This window comes from Bison bison, unplaced genomic scaffold (assembly GCF_000754665.1).
Source record: "Bison bison bison isolate TAMUID 2011002044 unplaced genomic scaffold, Bison_UMD1.0 scf7180017864293, whole genome shotgun sequence".
Classification (NCBI taxonomy): Eukaryota; Metazoa; Chordata; class Mammalia; order Artiodactyla; family Bovidae; genus Bison; species Bison bison.
The window spans coordinates 1340129-1355702 of NW_011494865.1; the positions used below are offsets into that span (position 1 = coordinate 1340129).

The window sequence follows — 15574 nt, forward strand, 5'->3', positions numbered from 1 at the left end:
ACCCCCATCTCACACAGGAGAAAACTGATACTCGTGGGGCCGGGGGCCTTGCCCAGCACGGTGGAGCTAGGAGTCCAGTGCAGACCTTCCATACCTGACTCGGGGCTGTTTCCCTCAATCAGGGCAAGTGGCCTGGAGGCCACGGGCCCCGTTGCTGCCACTCCACTTCCTGGCCTCTGGTTGGTAGGCAAGTCAGCCGAGCCTGGGACTCACGGGGAGTTACCTCCAGGGCAGACTGACCACTGGGAGGAGGCTGCACAAGCTTCCCAGGCTTCCAGCCTGGGGTTCAGCTTTGTTCCCACTCTCTGGAAATGCCTGCTCACCCTGGGGTCCGCCAAGACTCTTCCTTGATGGGCCGGGAACCTGTGCTGATGGGGCCCCCTCCATCCCCACCTCTGTCCCGGCTGAGACCTGAGGGCTCCCGGGGCACTGACATCACTGCATACCTGCCAGGTGCCAGGTCCTCTGCCCTGAGAGGGCACAGCCTCTGTTGGAAGGCCACAGGGCCAGAGCTCCAGGTGAAGGGCTGTGCAGTCTGGCGGGCTCCGAACCCTGCCCGTATCTTACCTTCTGTCTCTCCTGCCCCCACATTCAGTTGGTGGGACCTTGAAACCCTCATGGTTTGGATTTTCAGATTTTGGGCTGGTTTAGTTAGAAGAGACCTGGTTCTGGCCCTCCCTAGGTGTGAGCTTGGGCCAGATCACGTGGCCTCCATGGGTCTCGAGCCTCAAGTGCCGAGCGGGGCTGCCACGAGGGTCACGTGACCCTAGAAGGAGGGTCCTGGCAAACAACAGGTGCTCAGCGAGGTACAGTGGCCCCAACCTGAGCCTGTGGGTAATGGCACAAGGCTGCCTCCTTGACTTTTTTTTATTGTAAATCTTGGCTCTGAAAGCACCAGAACCATGATGCTGAAAGAGGTGAGCTTTGTCTTGTTCGTTTTAAATCTAGAGTCATTGTGTGATTTCTCCATACGGAGCTTCTCACCAAAATGACTTCACTCTTCTCTGCTCTCCGAACTGTTGGTCCAGGCCATCCGGGTGTTCTTCATGCTCCGTGCCCTGTCCCTGCAACTGCGGGGGGAGCCCGAGACCCAGCTGCCACTGACGCGGGAGGAAGACCTGATCAAAACGGATGACGTCCTTGACCTGAGTGAGTTGGTCATCTTGAGTCACTGTTGGGGGTGGGGGGACACCGCCAGGCTGGCTCTCGCATCACTGGGAGGCTCGTGGGTGACCTGCATGTCGTACTGGGGTTGATCCATCACCGTGAACTTACAGAGCGTGCATGTTACACAAAACTTTCGGAAAAGGGGCCCTAGATTCTAGACACTTGGAGTCAGTCTGTGGGCCCTGCTTTCTGGAGACCAAGGGGAGCTGCGCAGCTGTTTTGCTGAAATATCTCTGCATGGTGACTGGGGTCTCAAGCCGGCGTGGGCACAGCTCTGGGATCCCTGCCCTCCATATAGTCATAGCAGCACCAGGAGGTTGGTTGTGTGTGTTAAAGGTGGTCTGTATGATTTTAATGACTAAAGGATCCTGGCTGCTTAAAAAACGGAATGTTTTAAAAAACACAAGCCACCAGCATTTAGGTAAAGATGAAGGCTTTGGAGGCCCAAGAACCATGTGCTGAGCCTGAAAGCCTGAGCATCCAACCAGTGCCTCAGCGCTCTCCTCTTCAGTGTGAGACTGAGATTTAAAGGAGACAGAATATAAAGCCTAGTTGTGTTCCTGTAACCCTTCTCCCATTCATATAACTCTCTTTTTCCTGTTATTTGCTGTAACATTTTGATATATTAGGATTCTTTGGTTATGAGAGATAGAAAGGCCAACTTAAACTAACTTAAGGAAAAAGAAAGGCAGATTCACTGATATCAGTGTAAAAAGCTAGATCTTCTTTCAGGCATGGCTTGATCTAGGTACTCAAGCAATATCATCAGGAAACCGCCACCTTCCTTCTCTCAGCTTTTCTTTCCTTTGTTCTGGCTCCATCCCCCAGAAAGCTCTCACCAAATAGTGACAAGATGGCCATCAGCACCTCTAAGATCTGCTGAACTGGCTAAGCAGCCCTGACGAAAACAGAGCTTCTCTTTCCCTATAACTTATATAGAAGTCCAGGGCAATGCTCTCATTGGCCCAGCTTGAGTCACATGACCGTTCCTGACCCAGTCAGTGATCAGCAGAATGTGATTCACTGATTGGTTAGGTCAAGATCACATGCTTAGCTGTGATGCTGGGAAGGTGGGACCTGCTCCTTTTGAACCCCATCGCCTGGGGCTGAGGAAGGAGGGGACCCCTAAAGAAACTTGAAAAGAAGAGCTGGAAGCTGGAGAGGCAGAAACGGCAGGTAGCCACTTTGTAGTGGACGATGAGAGAGAGAGCCCTTGTTTTAAATTAACTTTATTGAAATACAGCTTGCATCCAGTAAAGTTCACCGAGTTTTAGTGTACAGTGGAATGAGTCTTGACAAAAACTATTCAGTTGTGTGGCCTGCAGTTATGATGCAGACCAAGGAGGGTTTGTATCTTTTGAGCCAGAGGCCCCTGCCCAGCTCTGTATTCTCTGAAGCAAGTGATTGAAACCACCACGACTTTTGTTTCCTTGCCTGGAAAATGGGGATGATCTTCATTATGTTACAGGGCTCTTTTGAGACTTGAGTGAAGTGTAATATGAAACATAAGATGACCAAGTCTAGTGCCTCACACATAACTGTGCTCAGGAAAATGGAGTCAGTATTGCCTGATAATCACATCCAGTGATGCATACAAAGAGCACACTGCCTGACATGTGGAAGGTTCTCTGTAAATGATTATTATGGCTTTTGCCTGGTTGTCTGATTCCTTTGTCTTATCTCCATTTTGTTTATGCTCCTTTATTTCTTTTCTCTCGGAAGAGCAAGGAAACTGCATCCCCTCTGTGCTCTATACCCATCTTCTGTGGCCCTTTCCTCCTTGAAATATGGCCACGGGGATTTCTGTAAAGGTTTAAATTGATGGCATAGGCTGGAGAGACCCATAAACCCATCTTTCTCTGATTGGATTCAAGGAAAGAGAGAAAAACAGTTTGCTTTAACGGGGCCTCTCCATCAGAGCAGCAAGAATGTTTGCATCCGTGAAATGGAATTAAATTTTATGCTGGGAATTCACGTACCCTGCCTCCTCCCACTAGGAATGGCCTGCTGAAACAAAGGTTAAAAGTATTTCACTTATCAATTTTAATTGATTAGATTGCTAGTTGAGATCACTTAACTGAGCCTTTTTGGGTAGTTGGCCATTAAGAAAGTAATGGCTGTCTGTCTTTACCCAGCATGATTGCAAATTATGTCTTTGCTAAAGAGGGTGCGGGCCAGAGAATACTATGAATTATGGATTTTATGAGCATATGGTATGAGAGTAAGATATGCATGTGTTGACTTTTTGTGTGTGTGATTATTCTTAAATGCTAGAGCTTCTCACTTTCCATTGGGGAAAAATTAGCAATGCTTTGCATTTCACCAAATGCCTTCTGTGTATACTAAAGGTCGGAAGCATCCTAGTATAGGTGGGGGCATTCAGATTTGCTAAATTTCGGAGACTGGGCTTGCTTCTTAGGAGGTCATGTTTTGTCTCCCTGAAGCTTGAGGAAGCTGACTCAGGGAGGAGTTTTTGGGGTTGGCCAACTGCTTAAATGGGTTTAAAGGAATGCAGCAGGAAGAGTTGGCTTTAAGTGTATTTACTAAATCTGTCACACCTCGATAAGAAACCCCAGCATCAGCGCATTCAGAAGCCGTCCCGTACATCCACTGACCAGCAGTGCCAGGTGTGGCAGGCGAGCTCTGCCAAGGTAGCTTCTCACGGAGAGCATCAAAGAGGCTGTCACCCCTTTGGAAAAAAGTGAACTGTACTGAAAGCCTGTTTTGTTTTCACTGGAGAGGAGTGCGGCGTGGGGCAGAGTCACAGACTGGCAGCCATGAGGGAAGGAGGGGAGGGAGGGAAAGAGAAACAGAAGGGCAGTGGGAAGGGAAGACTAGAGTAGACTTGACTAGATAAAAGAGATTAGATTTTAGAGGGAATAAGACTGTGAGTCTCCATGCGCCCAGCCTTCAGCTTCAATAGTTCTTATCCTTTTGTGGAGCCTCATTTCCTCGGCCCCGCCATTTCTCTTTTAACCACCACCCCCCACCCCCTGTGTATTAAAGCAAATGGGACTGCGTCTATAAATACTCATCTGTAACAGATAAGGACTGGGCTTTTCTTCTTGATTAAACTGGTTGCCACCATTGCAAAAGGGGAGCTTCCCGGCCCCCTCACTGCGCTAGGTGGAGCTGGAGATGCAGCCTGGGTTCCCCTGTGTTCTGCCAGCGTGGCCCCATTGACGCTTGAGTTTGCAGCCCCTGCTGTAGCTGAAAGTAAGCAGCTTTGTGACCTCACTCAGGGTCTTACTGCTCGCCGGACTGGACTTTGCCAGGAGAGCTGTTGAAGATCAAATGAAATCACGTTCATGAAGCATGCGGCGCCTGGCTTGGCACGCACTAGGTTCTCAGTGACTGAGAGCCAGTGAGCAACCGGCACAGAACTCATACTGGGGGGCACCCTGCCTTAGCATTTTCTGCTTCAACAACATTTTGGGGAGTGCCTCCCAAAATATTTAAACCAGTTCATCACTTATGGGATGGCATCATTTGGGGGTGAGGGAGGGGTAAGAAGGACCACCACTTCCTGGTGGTCCAGTGGTGAAGACTTTGGCCTTCCAGTGCAGAGGGTACAGGTTCGATCCTTGGTTGGGTAGTTAAGATCCCACATGCCTTGTGGCCAAAAAACCGGAAATCACAAAACAGAAGTAATATTGTAGTAAATTCAATAAAGACTTAAATAAAAAAGACTGTGTGGGAACAGATGAAGGACCCTGTGCTGCGTCTAGGCCGCTAGGCAAGCGCTCCTGCACAGGCACCACTGGGCCGACTGATGCCCTGAACTCAAGCAGAGAAGAACCAGGTTCCTGCCTGTCTGCCTACGACCAGATAACGTGGGCCGTGACGACAGCAGGGGGAATTCCTCTGTCATCTGGACACCCTCAGGAGATGCCAGCCATCTTCAGGCAACGTCCACAGGGGCCCTTGAAACTGACATAGTTGTAGCCATGCCATGTGCAGCACCCACCTAGTCTTGTATCCTGATTTTTAAAATGCATTCAGTGAAGCCCGTCCATTAATTCAGCTGTATGCCAGGCACAGTGCTGAGGTCTGGGAAGTGATAGTGAACTAATAAAGCCAGACTTGACCTCTGCTTTGTGGTGCTTCCAGCTGGGGGCAGGGAAGGGACCACAAACAGGTAAGGGAGTAAAAGCTAACTGCACAATCGCGGGTCGATGGAGGTGGCTCTGTGGAGATGATGAATGGGGTCCAGGGCTAGAGAACAATCAGAGAAAAGGCCTCAGAGGCTGCTGAGAGAAGCGCCTCTGGAGAAGCATGTGCCGGGGGAGCCAGAATATTCCATAAGAAAATGCAGAGATGAGGCCTGCCAGTTTGGGAAGGGGGAGGTGGAAGGTGAGAATGGGCTTGGTGTGTCACAGGCCCGTGTGGCTGGCAGGTGAGGAGCAGGGGAGAGAGGAGCTGAGATGAACAAGATCTCAACTCCAGTGCAAGGGGGAGTCAGCAAAGGGCGTCCGTGAGGACAGCTACCCTGATTGTGTACTTCTGGGACAGGAACTGCCGGGTCACACAGTGCCTGCACAGGCCCATGAGCCATGTCCAGGGGCTGGAGAGGCCACGTAGCCTCGTGGCTCTGAGCCTAGGCTTGGGAGCCAGGCTGTACTGGGAGAAATCCTAGCTCGGCCCCTTGCCACCTGCCAGCGTGTGTCCTTCAATGAGTAACGTAATCTCTTGATGCTTCGGTTTCCTCGCGTGTAAATGGGAGTTGCTGGGAGGAGGCAGTGAGTTAATACATGTGATGTGCCTGGAACAATGCCTAGCACAACTTCAGGGAGGCCAGTTAGGTTGCAGCATTGGCCCCGGAGCCAGTGACAGTGGGGAGCAGGGCGTGGGGACGCAGCCCACACATCTCCCTGTTGGCAGCAGGCTGCTCCATCTTGGGGGCAAAAAACTGAGGCTCTTTCTTGACTCCCCTCTTCCTCTCAAATTCAGCATCCCGCTGGTCACCACACCTAGGCAATTCCTTCCAGATCAATCTGGCCATCTCTCCCAGCTCCACTCCTTAGCACCCGGCTTGCCCTGCCATCATCTTTTCACCTGCACCGTTGCAGAAACCTCAACCAGTCCCCAGCTTCTGCCTCGTCCCATATGGTTTATTCTCGACACGGTGTCCAATGTCATCCTCTTAAAAAATAAGTCAGACCCTGTCCTCCTCAAAGGCCTCCTCAAAGTGGCTTCCATCCTACTCTGACCAGGAGGAGAGATATTTACAGGGGCCCATGAGGCTGGGCGTCACCCAATACTCCGAGCTCTCTCTGTGTCCTTGCTGTTCTTCAGACACATCAGGCATGCTTCTACCACAGGCCTGTGGTCTGGCTGTGCGCCCCCCACAACCTGCAGACCACTCACACCCCCGGAACAAGCACATCTGTGGGTGCTTACAAGGCCCACGACTCCCACATGTTGCATCCATACTCTGAATTCTCCATCTGCCTTTGAGCCCTGGACCAAGCCCCCCCTCTTCGTTATCCTTTGTTTGTTAATGAATAAGAATGTAATATATTCCCGTTTCCCCAGTTTTAACACTTTCTGTGCTTCATCCCAGCACCCTTGCACGCAAGAGCTTTTAGACAAAGTGGACCTCTCCAGCGGTGCTCATCTAAATGCCTAAAGAGTCGTTTCCAGCAAGAGTACCGTGAAGCTCCCTAAGCAAGTTATGTGGTTGGATTGTAAGTCCATGAAAATGTGAGCTTATTGATTTGCTTCTCTCGCAAGGCCAGGGCTAGTTTTGAGATTTTGTCCCTTCTGGAAAACCCTCTATGTTGCCGTATTATGCTGATGGCCCAGTCTTCATCATGTGCCCCATCTTGGCGCGAATGAGAAAAGAGCATAAATAATAGAGACTGTGAAAAACAAACCCAGAATGCAGGCTATTCTACAAGATCCTCGATTTGAACTTTTCGTAAGTGGGAGAAGTGTTGGGCAAAACTGAACGGAACAGTGAAAGCCAGGGACCAGTTCTAGATTTTAGATTATCAAAACGGAAGAGACCTGGCAGCTGTCCCCTGAGATTGGATCCTGGATTGAGGAATAAAAACAGAATAGATTTAGGGGGCTTTTGGGGGTTGAATTGGAAAAAATTTGCATGTAGCCTGTGATTGGATAATGTAATCAAGGTCAGTATTACCTTTCTTGGGCGTGATGATGGCATTGTGGTTCTGTGGGAGAGCGTCCTTGTTCTTAGGAAGTACAGACCGAGGAGCTCAGGGGTAAAGTGCTGTGTTGCTTGTCACTTTGGAATGATTCAGAAAATAAAAATATGTGAGTGTGTGGGCATAGTGAGAGAAGAGGCAAATGCCACTAAATATTAACCACTGGTGAATCTAGGTCAAGGGCCCGTGTGCGCTTATTTTGACAGTTGAAACTTCTCAAAATAAAAACTTAATGAAGTGGAAAGAAACAGGTCAAATCCTTGAAAATCAGCATTTAATTAATGAGGAGTGTTGTTGTTGTTAAGTCACCAAGTCGTGTCCGACTCTTTGCAACCCCATGGACTGTAGCACACCAGGCTTCCCTGTCCTACACTATCTCCCAGAGTTTGCTCAAATTCATCCATTGAGTCAGTGATGCCATCCAACCATCTCATCCCCTGTCGAGCCCCTTGTCCTCCTTCCCTCAGTCTTTCCCAGCATCAGGGTTTTTTCCAATGAATTGGCTCTTCACATCAGGTGGTCAAAGTACTGGAGCTTCAGCTTCAGCATCAGTCCTTCCAATGAATATTCAGGGTTGATTTCCTTTAGGGTTGACTGGTTTGATTCCTTGCTGTCCAAGGGAGTCTCAAGAGTCTTCTCCAGCACCACAGTTTGAAAGCATCAATTCTTAGGCACTCAGCCTTCTTTATGCTCCAACTCTCACACCCATACATGACTGCTGGAAAAACCATAGCTCTGACTATACAGACCTTTGTTGGCAAAGTGATGTTTTTGCTTTTGTTTAGGATTAGGGGCTCTGGGTTTGAATCCTGGCTTTGTGACCTTGAGCAAACTAGTTAACCTTTCTGAACCTTTCTCCCGATCTGTGAAGATGGGGAGATGATACTGCCTGGTTGAACTGTTCTGTTGATAGTGAGCCCATCAGAAGTGCTCAGCGTCTTCCACCACATGTGAACACTGTCCTGGTGGAAATAGTCATTAGTGTTCTTCATCCAAACTGCACGTTGGGCACAAAACAATTTTCTGAACTAGCTGGTGCTCCAGAGGAGCTCTGACAAAGCGAAACCTTGACTGTTTCTGTCCAGGGGATACACTGAGAAGTGGAGGAGTCCACATGGGCCTGTTAATTAGATAGAAAGAAAGAAAGTGAAGTCTCTCAGTTGTGTCTGACTCTTTGCAACCCCATGGACTGTAGCCTGCCAGGCTGCTCCATCCATGAGATTTTCTAGGCAAGAATGGTGGGTTGCCATCTCCTTCTACAGGGGATCTTCCCAACCCAGGGATCGAACTTGGGTATCTCACATTGCAGGCAGACTCTTTACCGTCTGAGCCAACAGCAAAGCCCTGTTAATTAGATAAGTTTCTTGGAAAAAATGACTTTTCAGGAAAGTGGGTGCCAGCTGATTGGAGAAGAACTGAAACCTGTAAAAGAGGCTTGATTCAGACCCTGATGGCTCCTCCAGGGCAATTTAGTTCAAGCATTTTCAGGCCCGGAGCCCCAGAGAAGTGGTTTGTTCAGTACTGACACTGGAGAGTACTAATGTTATCGTGAAACCTGAGAGGCGAGTATGGATGCGGCTTTGGAAGTCCTATCTCAGGCGAGTGTGATTTTGTGGTTCTTCAGCCTGTACTCTGCCTCTGTGTTTTATCTTTAAAGGGAATACGGTCCATGCTGGGTCTCTTCTCATTGCCAGCTGTTGACTTGGAACCACTCCTGACCCTACTCCAATCCCAGGGTCTGGGGGTCAGCAGCCATCCCCCCCTGCAGATCTACCCCCTCCCCAGCCCAGACGCTCTGCACCCAGTGTCTTCCATGCGGGGGTCCCAGCCCAGGGCCTTGTCCCACTCTGGTCCATCTGCTGTGTGGCTGGCCTCCAAAAGGCAAGTCTAGCCCACCTGTGTCCATTTCATACATCCCTTCCCCGCTTTAGATGTCAGAGCTCCTGGGCCTCCTCCTCTGCCTTGTGTCTCCCTGCTTCTGAGCCCACCTGGCTGTGGTGCTGCTCACTGGTTCCTAGACACAGCACTCCGGCCATTCCCCACCGCTGGGCCTTTGCCAGACTTGTCCTCCCAGCTTCCTTCCTCCTCGCCCCTCCCCAGGCACACCTCAAGTGTGCACTTGGTGCTTTGTTTTTCTGTCCCTGGTAACAGGACCTATCACGTGAGAGGCGCTCCAAGGAGGCTTGTTGGGCTGAACTGACTAAAACTTTAGCGTGCATAGTCACTCAGCCAGGTCCAACTCCTCGCAAGCCCATGGACCGTAGCCGACCAGACTCCTCTGTCCCTGTGATTTTCCAGGCAAGAATACTAGAGTGGGTTCCCTTCTGCATAAACGTTTAAGGCACTTTCATTAATACAAAAGTGGCATTTCTAAAAACTGTCCTGAGTAATTTGAGACAGTTGGATTGTGAATTAAAAGAATGTTTGTTTATTGTTACTATGATATTTGAATAGCCAGGTTTTCATAACAGACTTTTTCATATGAAGAATATACCAAGAATCTTAAATCCATCCTGGTGTTTTCTAAAAATGTAGATAGTCCTAATTTCAACAATCTCAAGTCATTTTACCTAAGGACTAAAATGCTGCTTTTTTCCCCCTACCCTTATTTGAAACTAGAACCCTGAACTAGACTGATCAGAAAAAAATCATGTTTGAGTTAAACCACCAATTCTCTCGGGAAATGGAAAACATGGAATTAACAGCGTTTTCCCCCTGCCCCATGAATTAGGCTGCCTCTCCATGTGCCTGATGAATAACGTTGCTGGCCCCTTTTCAGAAATGAAGTAGAAATATGGAGAAATGAAATTTGTGTCTTATAAAGTGACTGGAAATGTGATTATAATACAGCTGTCAGTTTTGTTCAAGTGGAAAATTTTAAAGCAAATCCAATTGCAACATTATTTGGTTCTCTTAAAGCAGGGTGATGTAGCTGTTTCCTACATATTGATTATTTGATTGGTACCTGTCTACTGGACTTTTTTTTTTTCTCAGTAGCACTCATTGATGTGGTTTAATGTATATTCCTGTAATCTTCCCCTGTTTTTATAAACTTACAATCATAATCGAGCTACATTAGAGAGACATGTTCTGCTGAAATCACAAGGTCACCTAATGGCTATGCCCTCTGTTGTGGGTTATGTATTAAAAGTAGTCCTAGACAGTTCCGAAAAAGACAAAAATGATTATTTTTTCTCTCTGCAAGGCAGAATTTCTCGATTGCATCCTGTGCCTTGAAGGAGATAAGGCATTTGAGTGTAGAGACTGGCTTTTGAGCTTTCTCCTTCCTTGCCTAAAAATGATCATTTCCACTGAAGGCACGTTCCACTTTTAAGTATTTCCACCCCCCCCACCCCCGCCAGCCCAAATCCCAGTCCTTGCCAGGCATTTGAAAATGGGGCCACGGTTTTGATTTCTCTGATCTCAGGGGACCTGTGGGTTAGATTTGCTCCAGGAACATCTTCTGCGGCATGTCAACACCCTTGGGAAGTGGATGCAACTGCATCTCAGGGCAGCCAGGACCGTGGACGGCACCCAGGTGGCAGCGGGGGTCCCGGCTCCAGCACTGTCACGCTCTGACACAGCCGTGCCCCCCAACCTCAGATCTCTGTACCTCCAGGGAAGACGCCCCCCACCATGCTGACAGTGCCTCAAGACGTCAGGGGGCCCAACAGAGCAGCCCTCGCACTTGACCGGCGCTCCCTGTCACTAAACAGAAGTGTGGGCCTTGTGTTCACTTGGGCCCAAAGCCTTGGAGAATTCTGACTCCTCGCATCCCTGTAACCAAGCTCTGCAGGTTCAGCCAGTTCAGGCATCAGATGGATCCAGCATCTTACTCCCACTCAGCACCTCCAGCACCTCCACCCTGACCTGGACTCTGGAAGCCACCCTGTGACTGGCGTGCAGCTTCTTCACTGCTTGTCTCTGCTCTCCTCCATAAATCAGGTGGCTGTCAGAGCCCTCCGGAGGCCTGCCTGGGCCCCCGCCCCTGCTGTGCTCCTCCAGGTCACAAGGTTCAGGGGCGAGTCCCGCTCCGGGTGCTGAAGCCAGCCTCCTTGATCACTTCTTCACCTCTGGCTGCTGGAGGGGGTGGCAGCAGTGAGCTACCAGAGGAAACAGAAATTCGTGGGGTAGCCGGGTTGAGGGTTAACGTTGAGTTTCAAGACATCCCTCGCAGCACCCCACTCGCTGAGGCTGTCTGGGGCTCTGCCTACACGGGGCTCCTCACCCCGAAGCCAGCAGTTTCCCCGCCCACCTCCGCCACCCCACTCGGCTGGCAGCCTGGGGACGAGGCAAGATCCAGTGATTGCTCAGGCCTCCGGAGCAGAGGGTTGGCTTCTGGGCCTGCTTTCTGATTAACCACAGAACAAATCTCAAAACAAATCTCTGGGGAGACTGAAGCAGTGACAGACTGCGTGTGACCTTTACCAGAGGTCCACGACAGGAGCAGGCACCTGCTCTGAGCTGTCCTCTCCCCAGGTCCCTGCCCCGGCCCCCAGTGCCCCCATCCCCGGCACTTGTCCTGCTGCTCACGCTGCTCTGCTTTCAGCCAGTCCTCAGCCTCCAGCCCACCCCAGTCCCAGGGAGAAGACCGGGGATGGGAGCAAAGGGACCATCACCTTCCCTCTTACTGATGCTCCGTTCGGATGCGGCAGAAGCACTGGGGAGCTGGTCGGTCACCTAGAGCCCTAAGGAAGGGTTGAAGCCGAGCACGGGGAGCACCTGGAATAACGTAGACTAGACCACTGACTCTGACCCCCAAGGAAGTCCTGATTGGAGACAGCAGGGATCCCATGAGGAGGGCGCCATGTTCCCGGCACAGCAGGCCATCCATGCTGATTTTTGCAGTGAATGTCAAATGTAGTTTGCTTTGCTGAGCTTTCAAGAAATGTACAGGGTACTGATCTTGGGACATTTAAACACTTAAATTTGTCATTTCCACTCTGACCTGCCTAGAGATGGAAGTGAAAATTGGCTTGCCACGCTGCCATGCGTGCAGCTACATATCCCCGGACCTGCTCACGCCGCAGGACGGGATGGGGGCGGGGCTGATGGTCTCTCCAGAGCTCCCTGTGTCCGAACCTTCCATGTGCCTTAGAATCACCATTTTGTTGTTCAGTTGCTGAGTCACGTCTGACTCTTTGCAACCCCATGGACTGCAGCACGTCAGACCTCCCTGTCCCTTACTATTTCCCAGAATTTGCCCACATTCATGTCCATTGAATCAGTGATGCCATCCAACCATCTCATCTTCTGCCACTGTCTCATCACTTTAGGGGTTTCAAAAATGCTCTGTGCCCAGGCGCTACCCCAGAAGGTTCTGATTCACTTGTTTGGAGGATGGGCCCCAGCCTCTCTGGTTGTCGGCGCTCCCTGGAGGATTCCATTGTGCAGCCAATGTTGCAAACCCATGGGTCGGACAGAATGAGGAAGTTTCTGGAACTCCATGCGTAGTCTCTGCTCTCCTGCTGTCCATGAATTCTGGTTCCCTCTCGGAGCTCTCCCTGCCCACCTCCTTGTCAACCGGACGTCACCAGGGAGGCTGGCTTTGTGGCCTGATGCAGCAGCCGTGTCTCTCTCTAGGCTCTGCAGTCTACTTCTCAGGTGGAGACTTTGTGCCATGCAAGTCACCCTTACAGACCCCTTGGGAAGGTGCCACGTAGGAGAGTCATGTCTCTCTTTGAGCCAACTCAGCTGGTCTTCACTCCAGGGCTGAAATTGACCTGAAATTGAGCACTGGAGGAGAAAGAGGAGAAATGTCTTTACCTGGGAGCATCTACAGGGCAGGGCCCTTCGGGCAGAGGCAGGAGAGCCTGAGGGCCCTCGAGGGAGGCATCGAGTCCCACTTGCCACCTCCCTCCGTCGGGTGGCAGCCAGAGCAGTTGCGGCAGCTAAACATTTCTCTCCCTAGTCCCTTCCTGAATGCAGTTGAGTTTTTTGCAAGTTAATCGTGCAGGCGGTGTGCTTCTGCCTTAGATGAAGACAGACAGATCACTTTTCCTCTCCAGCCTGGAACACCTTGTTGGGGAGAGGAAGCGCCTGTGACGCCTCCCTGACCACCACACCAGCCCAGCCCTGCCACTCTACCTGGTGCCTGCAGGCTGGGCAAGGTTGTACCCTCACCGCCCCGGCCGTCTCTGCAGCACTGAACCCCAGCCCGTTCCAAACTCTCCAGTTGTCCTGAACTAGCACCAGGCCTGGAACCAGCCTACTTGGCTTCAGGCACAGTCGTAAAAATGCCTCGGGAGCAGACAGCCAGACCAGGAGGCTCAGGAACCAATGGGCTGAGCCTGCTTTTCCAGGTCTCCCCACATTTAAACCGTCTTGCTTATAACTGAGAGCTAGACGTTGTCATCCCATCTTCCCTTCCTTCCTCCCTTGGTCTGCTCAGGGCCACCGGTTTTATTTTTGGTTTTGGGGTTTTTTTTTAATACCAAGGTCAAGGTGAAGTAGACCTTCCTCTCCCTGCCAAATCCTCATACAGAAAAGCCCCCACGCAGCTTCCTGGTTTTCACCTTGGCAAATCCAGATTATCTTTTGCATTCATCTGTTTCATCACCCATACCCAGGCCTTTGAATTTTATAACATGCTCTCCGTTTTTTTCTGAGTGCAGTTGGGGTTTTCCAGAGCTATGCAAAGCCAGGAAATAGGCATGTCATTTAAATAACTCCAGTTAACCTTTAGCCTGTAACTAGTGCCTCATAAAAATGCGCCTCCCTCCTGGTGGTGGGTAACATTCTCCAGAGCAGTGAAACTGACAATAATCTACAGCCTTCTCTGTTCCACGCCAGGCCCCCTTCCCTCCCGCCGCCTTCAGCCCAGTGAGCCCTGACACCAGACTCACATGGAGGAGGCTGGGTGTGGAGGCGTGAGTGCCAGGCAGTGTCTCGGGAAGGTTCTAGACTAGATTTTGTCAGCCTTGATGCCACCCCCTGGGGTCTCCCTGGCCCCCGGCTTCTGCCTTTCCCTTCCTGGATTCCACAGGAATGATAATAAGCACCACCTGTTGGTCCTTTTCCTCGAGCCAGGCGATGTTGTATTTGAAACGGGTTAACCAAAGTAATCCTCACAGCCTGGCCATGTAGGTCTTGTTATTATCTCCGTCTTATGGACGAAGAAGCCCAAGCACAGAAGGTAGAATAACCTGCCCAGGGTCTTACTCTGCCAGGAAGTGGGGGAGCCAGGACACACCCACAGGATTCAGACCCCAGAATGTGTACTCTTGCCTCTGGGCAAAGAGCCTGCCTCCATTCACCTACCACGATCGCGTCCATCATTTATAGAGTGGTGGGCCCTGTCTGGGTGCTAGAAACGTGAGGAAGAATCTAACACAGCCCTCCCTCCAGGCAGCCGGGGACATCCTGGGAGGACTTACAGCAGCAGGTGGATATGGGTGCTGCGATGGAAACTGCAGGGAGCAGTGGCCTTGGCTCTTAGTAGGGCTGAACAGGGACAGGCCTTGCTTCTGAGAGCCCCAGCCATTGAGCTGAGTGGAGTTCTGAGTGGGCGTCCAGCAGGCAGCCAAGCTGGGTGAGAACGTTCCAGGCGGGGGTATCCTAAGTGAAGACGTGTGGGTGGTGTGGCAACCTGGTCATACCCTGTGTCTAGAACGTGGGGTGATATGTGTGTTTCCTGTGGCTGCTATAGCCCAATGACTTCAAACTTAGTGATTTGAAAAGACACAGACATTTATCATCTCACCGTTCTGTAGGTCAGACATCTCCCTGGGCTAAAATCACTGGCCTGCTTTCCTTTCTGGGTGCTCTAGGGCAGAGTCCTTCCCTTGCCTTTTTCCAGCCTGCACTCTTGGCTCCCGGCCCCCCTCCATCCTCAGCCCAGCTGTGGTGGGTTGAAGCATTCTGGTATCACATTCCTCTCACCTCCCTGTCTGCCTCCCTCCGGCACTTTCAAAAGCCTCTTCTTATTAGACAGGGCTCACCCAGATCATCTCCTCATCTCAGATTCTGTAATTTAATCACATCTGGGACATCCCTTTGGTAAGAAACCTCCACAGGTTCCAGGGAGTCAAGCATGCAACATCTCTGGAGGCCATTATTCTCCTTATCATGGCTGGGATGTGGAGATTGGCAGCAGACGGGGCCCCACGTGACACCCTGCCCCAGCTCGGGACAGCCACCCCTGGGGTGCTCCTGGGTCATGTGACCAGACCCCGCCCCCCACCACGTCTTCCTGACCCGTCAGCCCCATGCAGGCCCGAGGCATGGCAGCAGGGCCC

General features: G+C 51.0%; 1 protein-coding gene across 2 annotated transcripts in view; it reads left to right on the plus strand.

The window, feature by feature from the left end:
• The window catches only part of CLEC16A (C-type lectin domain family 16, member A), a 229142-nt gene that overhangs the window by 115879 nt on the left and 97689 nt on the right, over positions 1-15574 (plus strand). For both annotated transcript variants that reach the window (XM_010850663.1, XM_010850664.1), the window contains exon 18: positions 1029-1149. In XM_010850663.1, coding sequence (XP_010848965.1) covers positions 1029-1149 — 121 coding nt within the window. The remainder of the gene's footprint in view (positions 1-1028; positions 1150-15574) is intronic.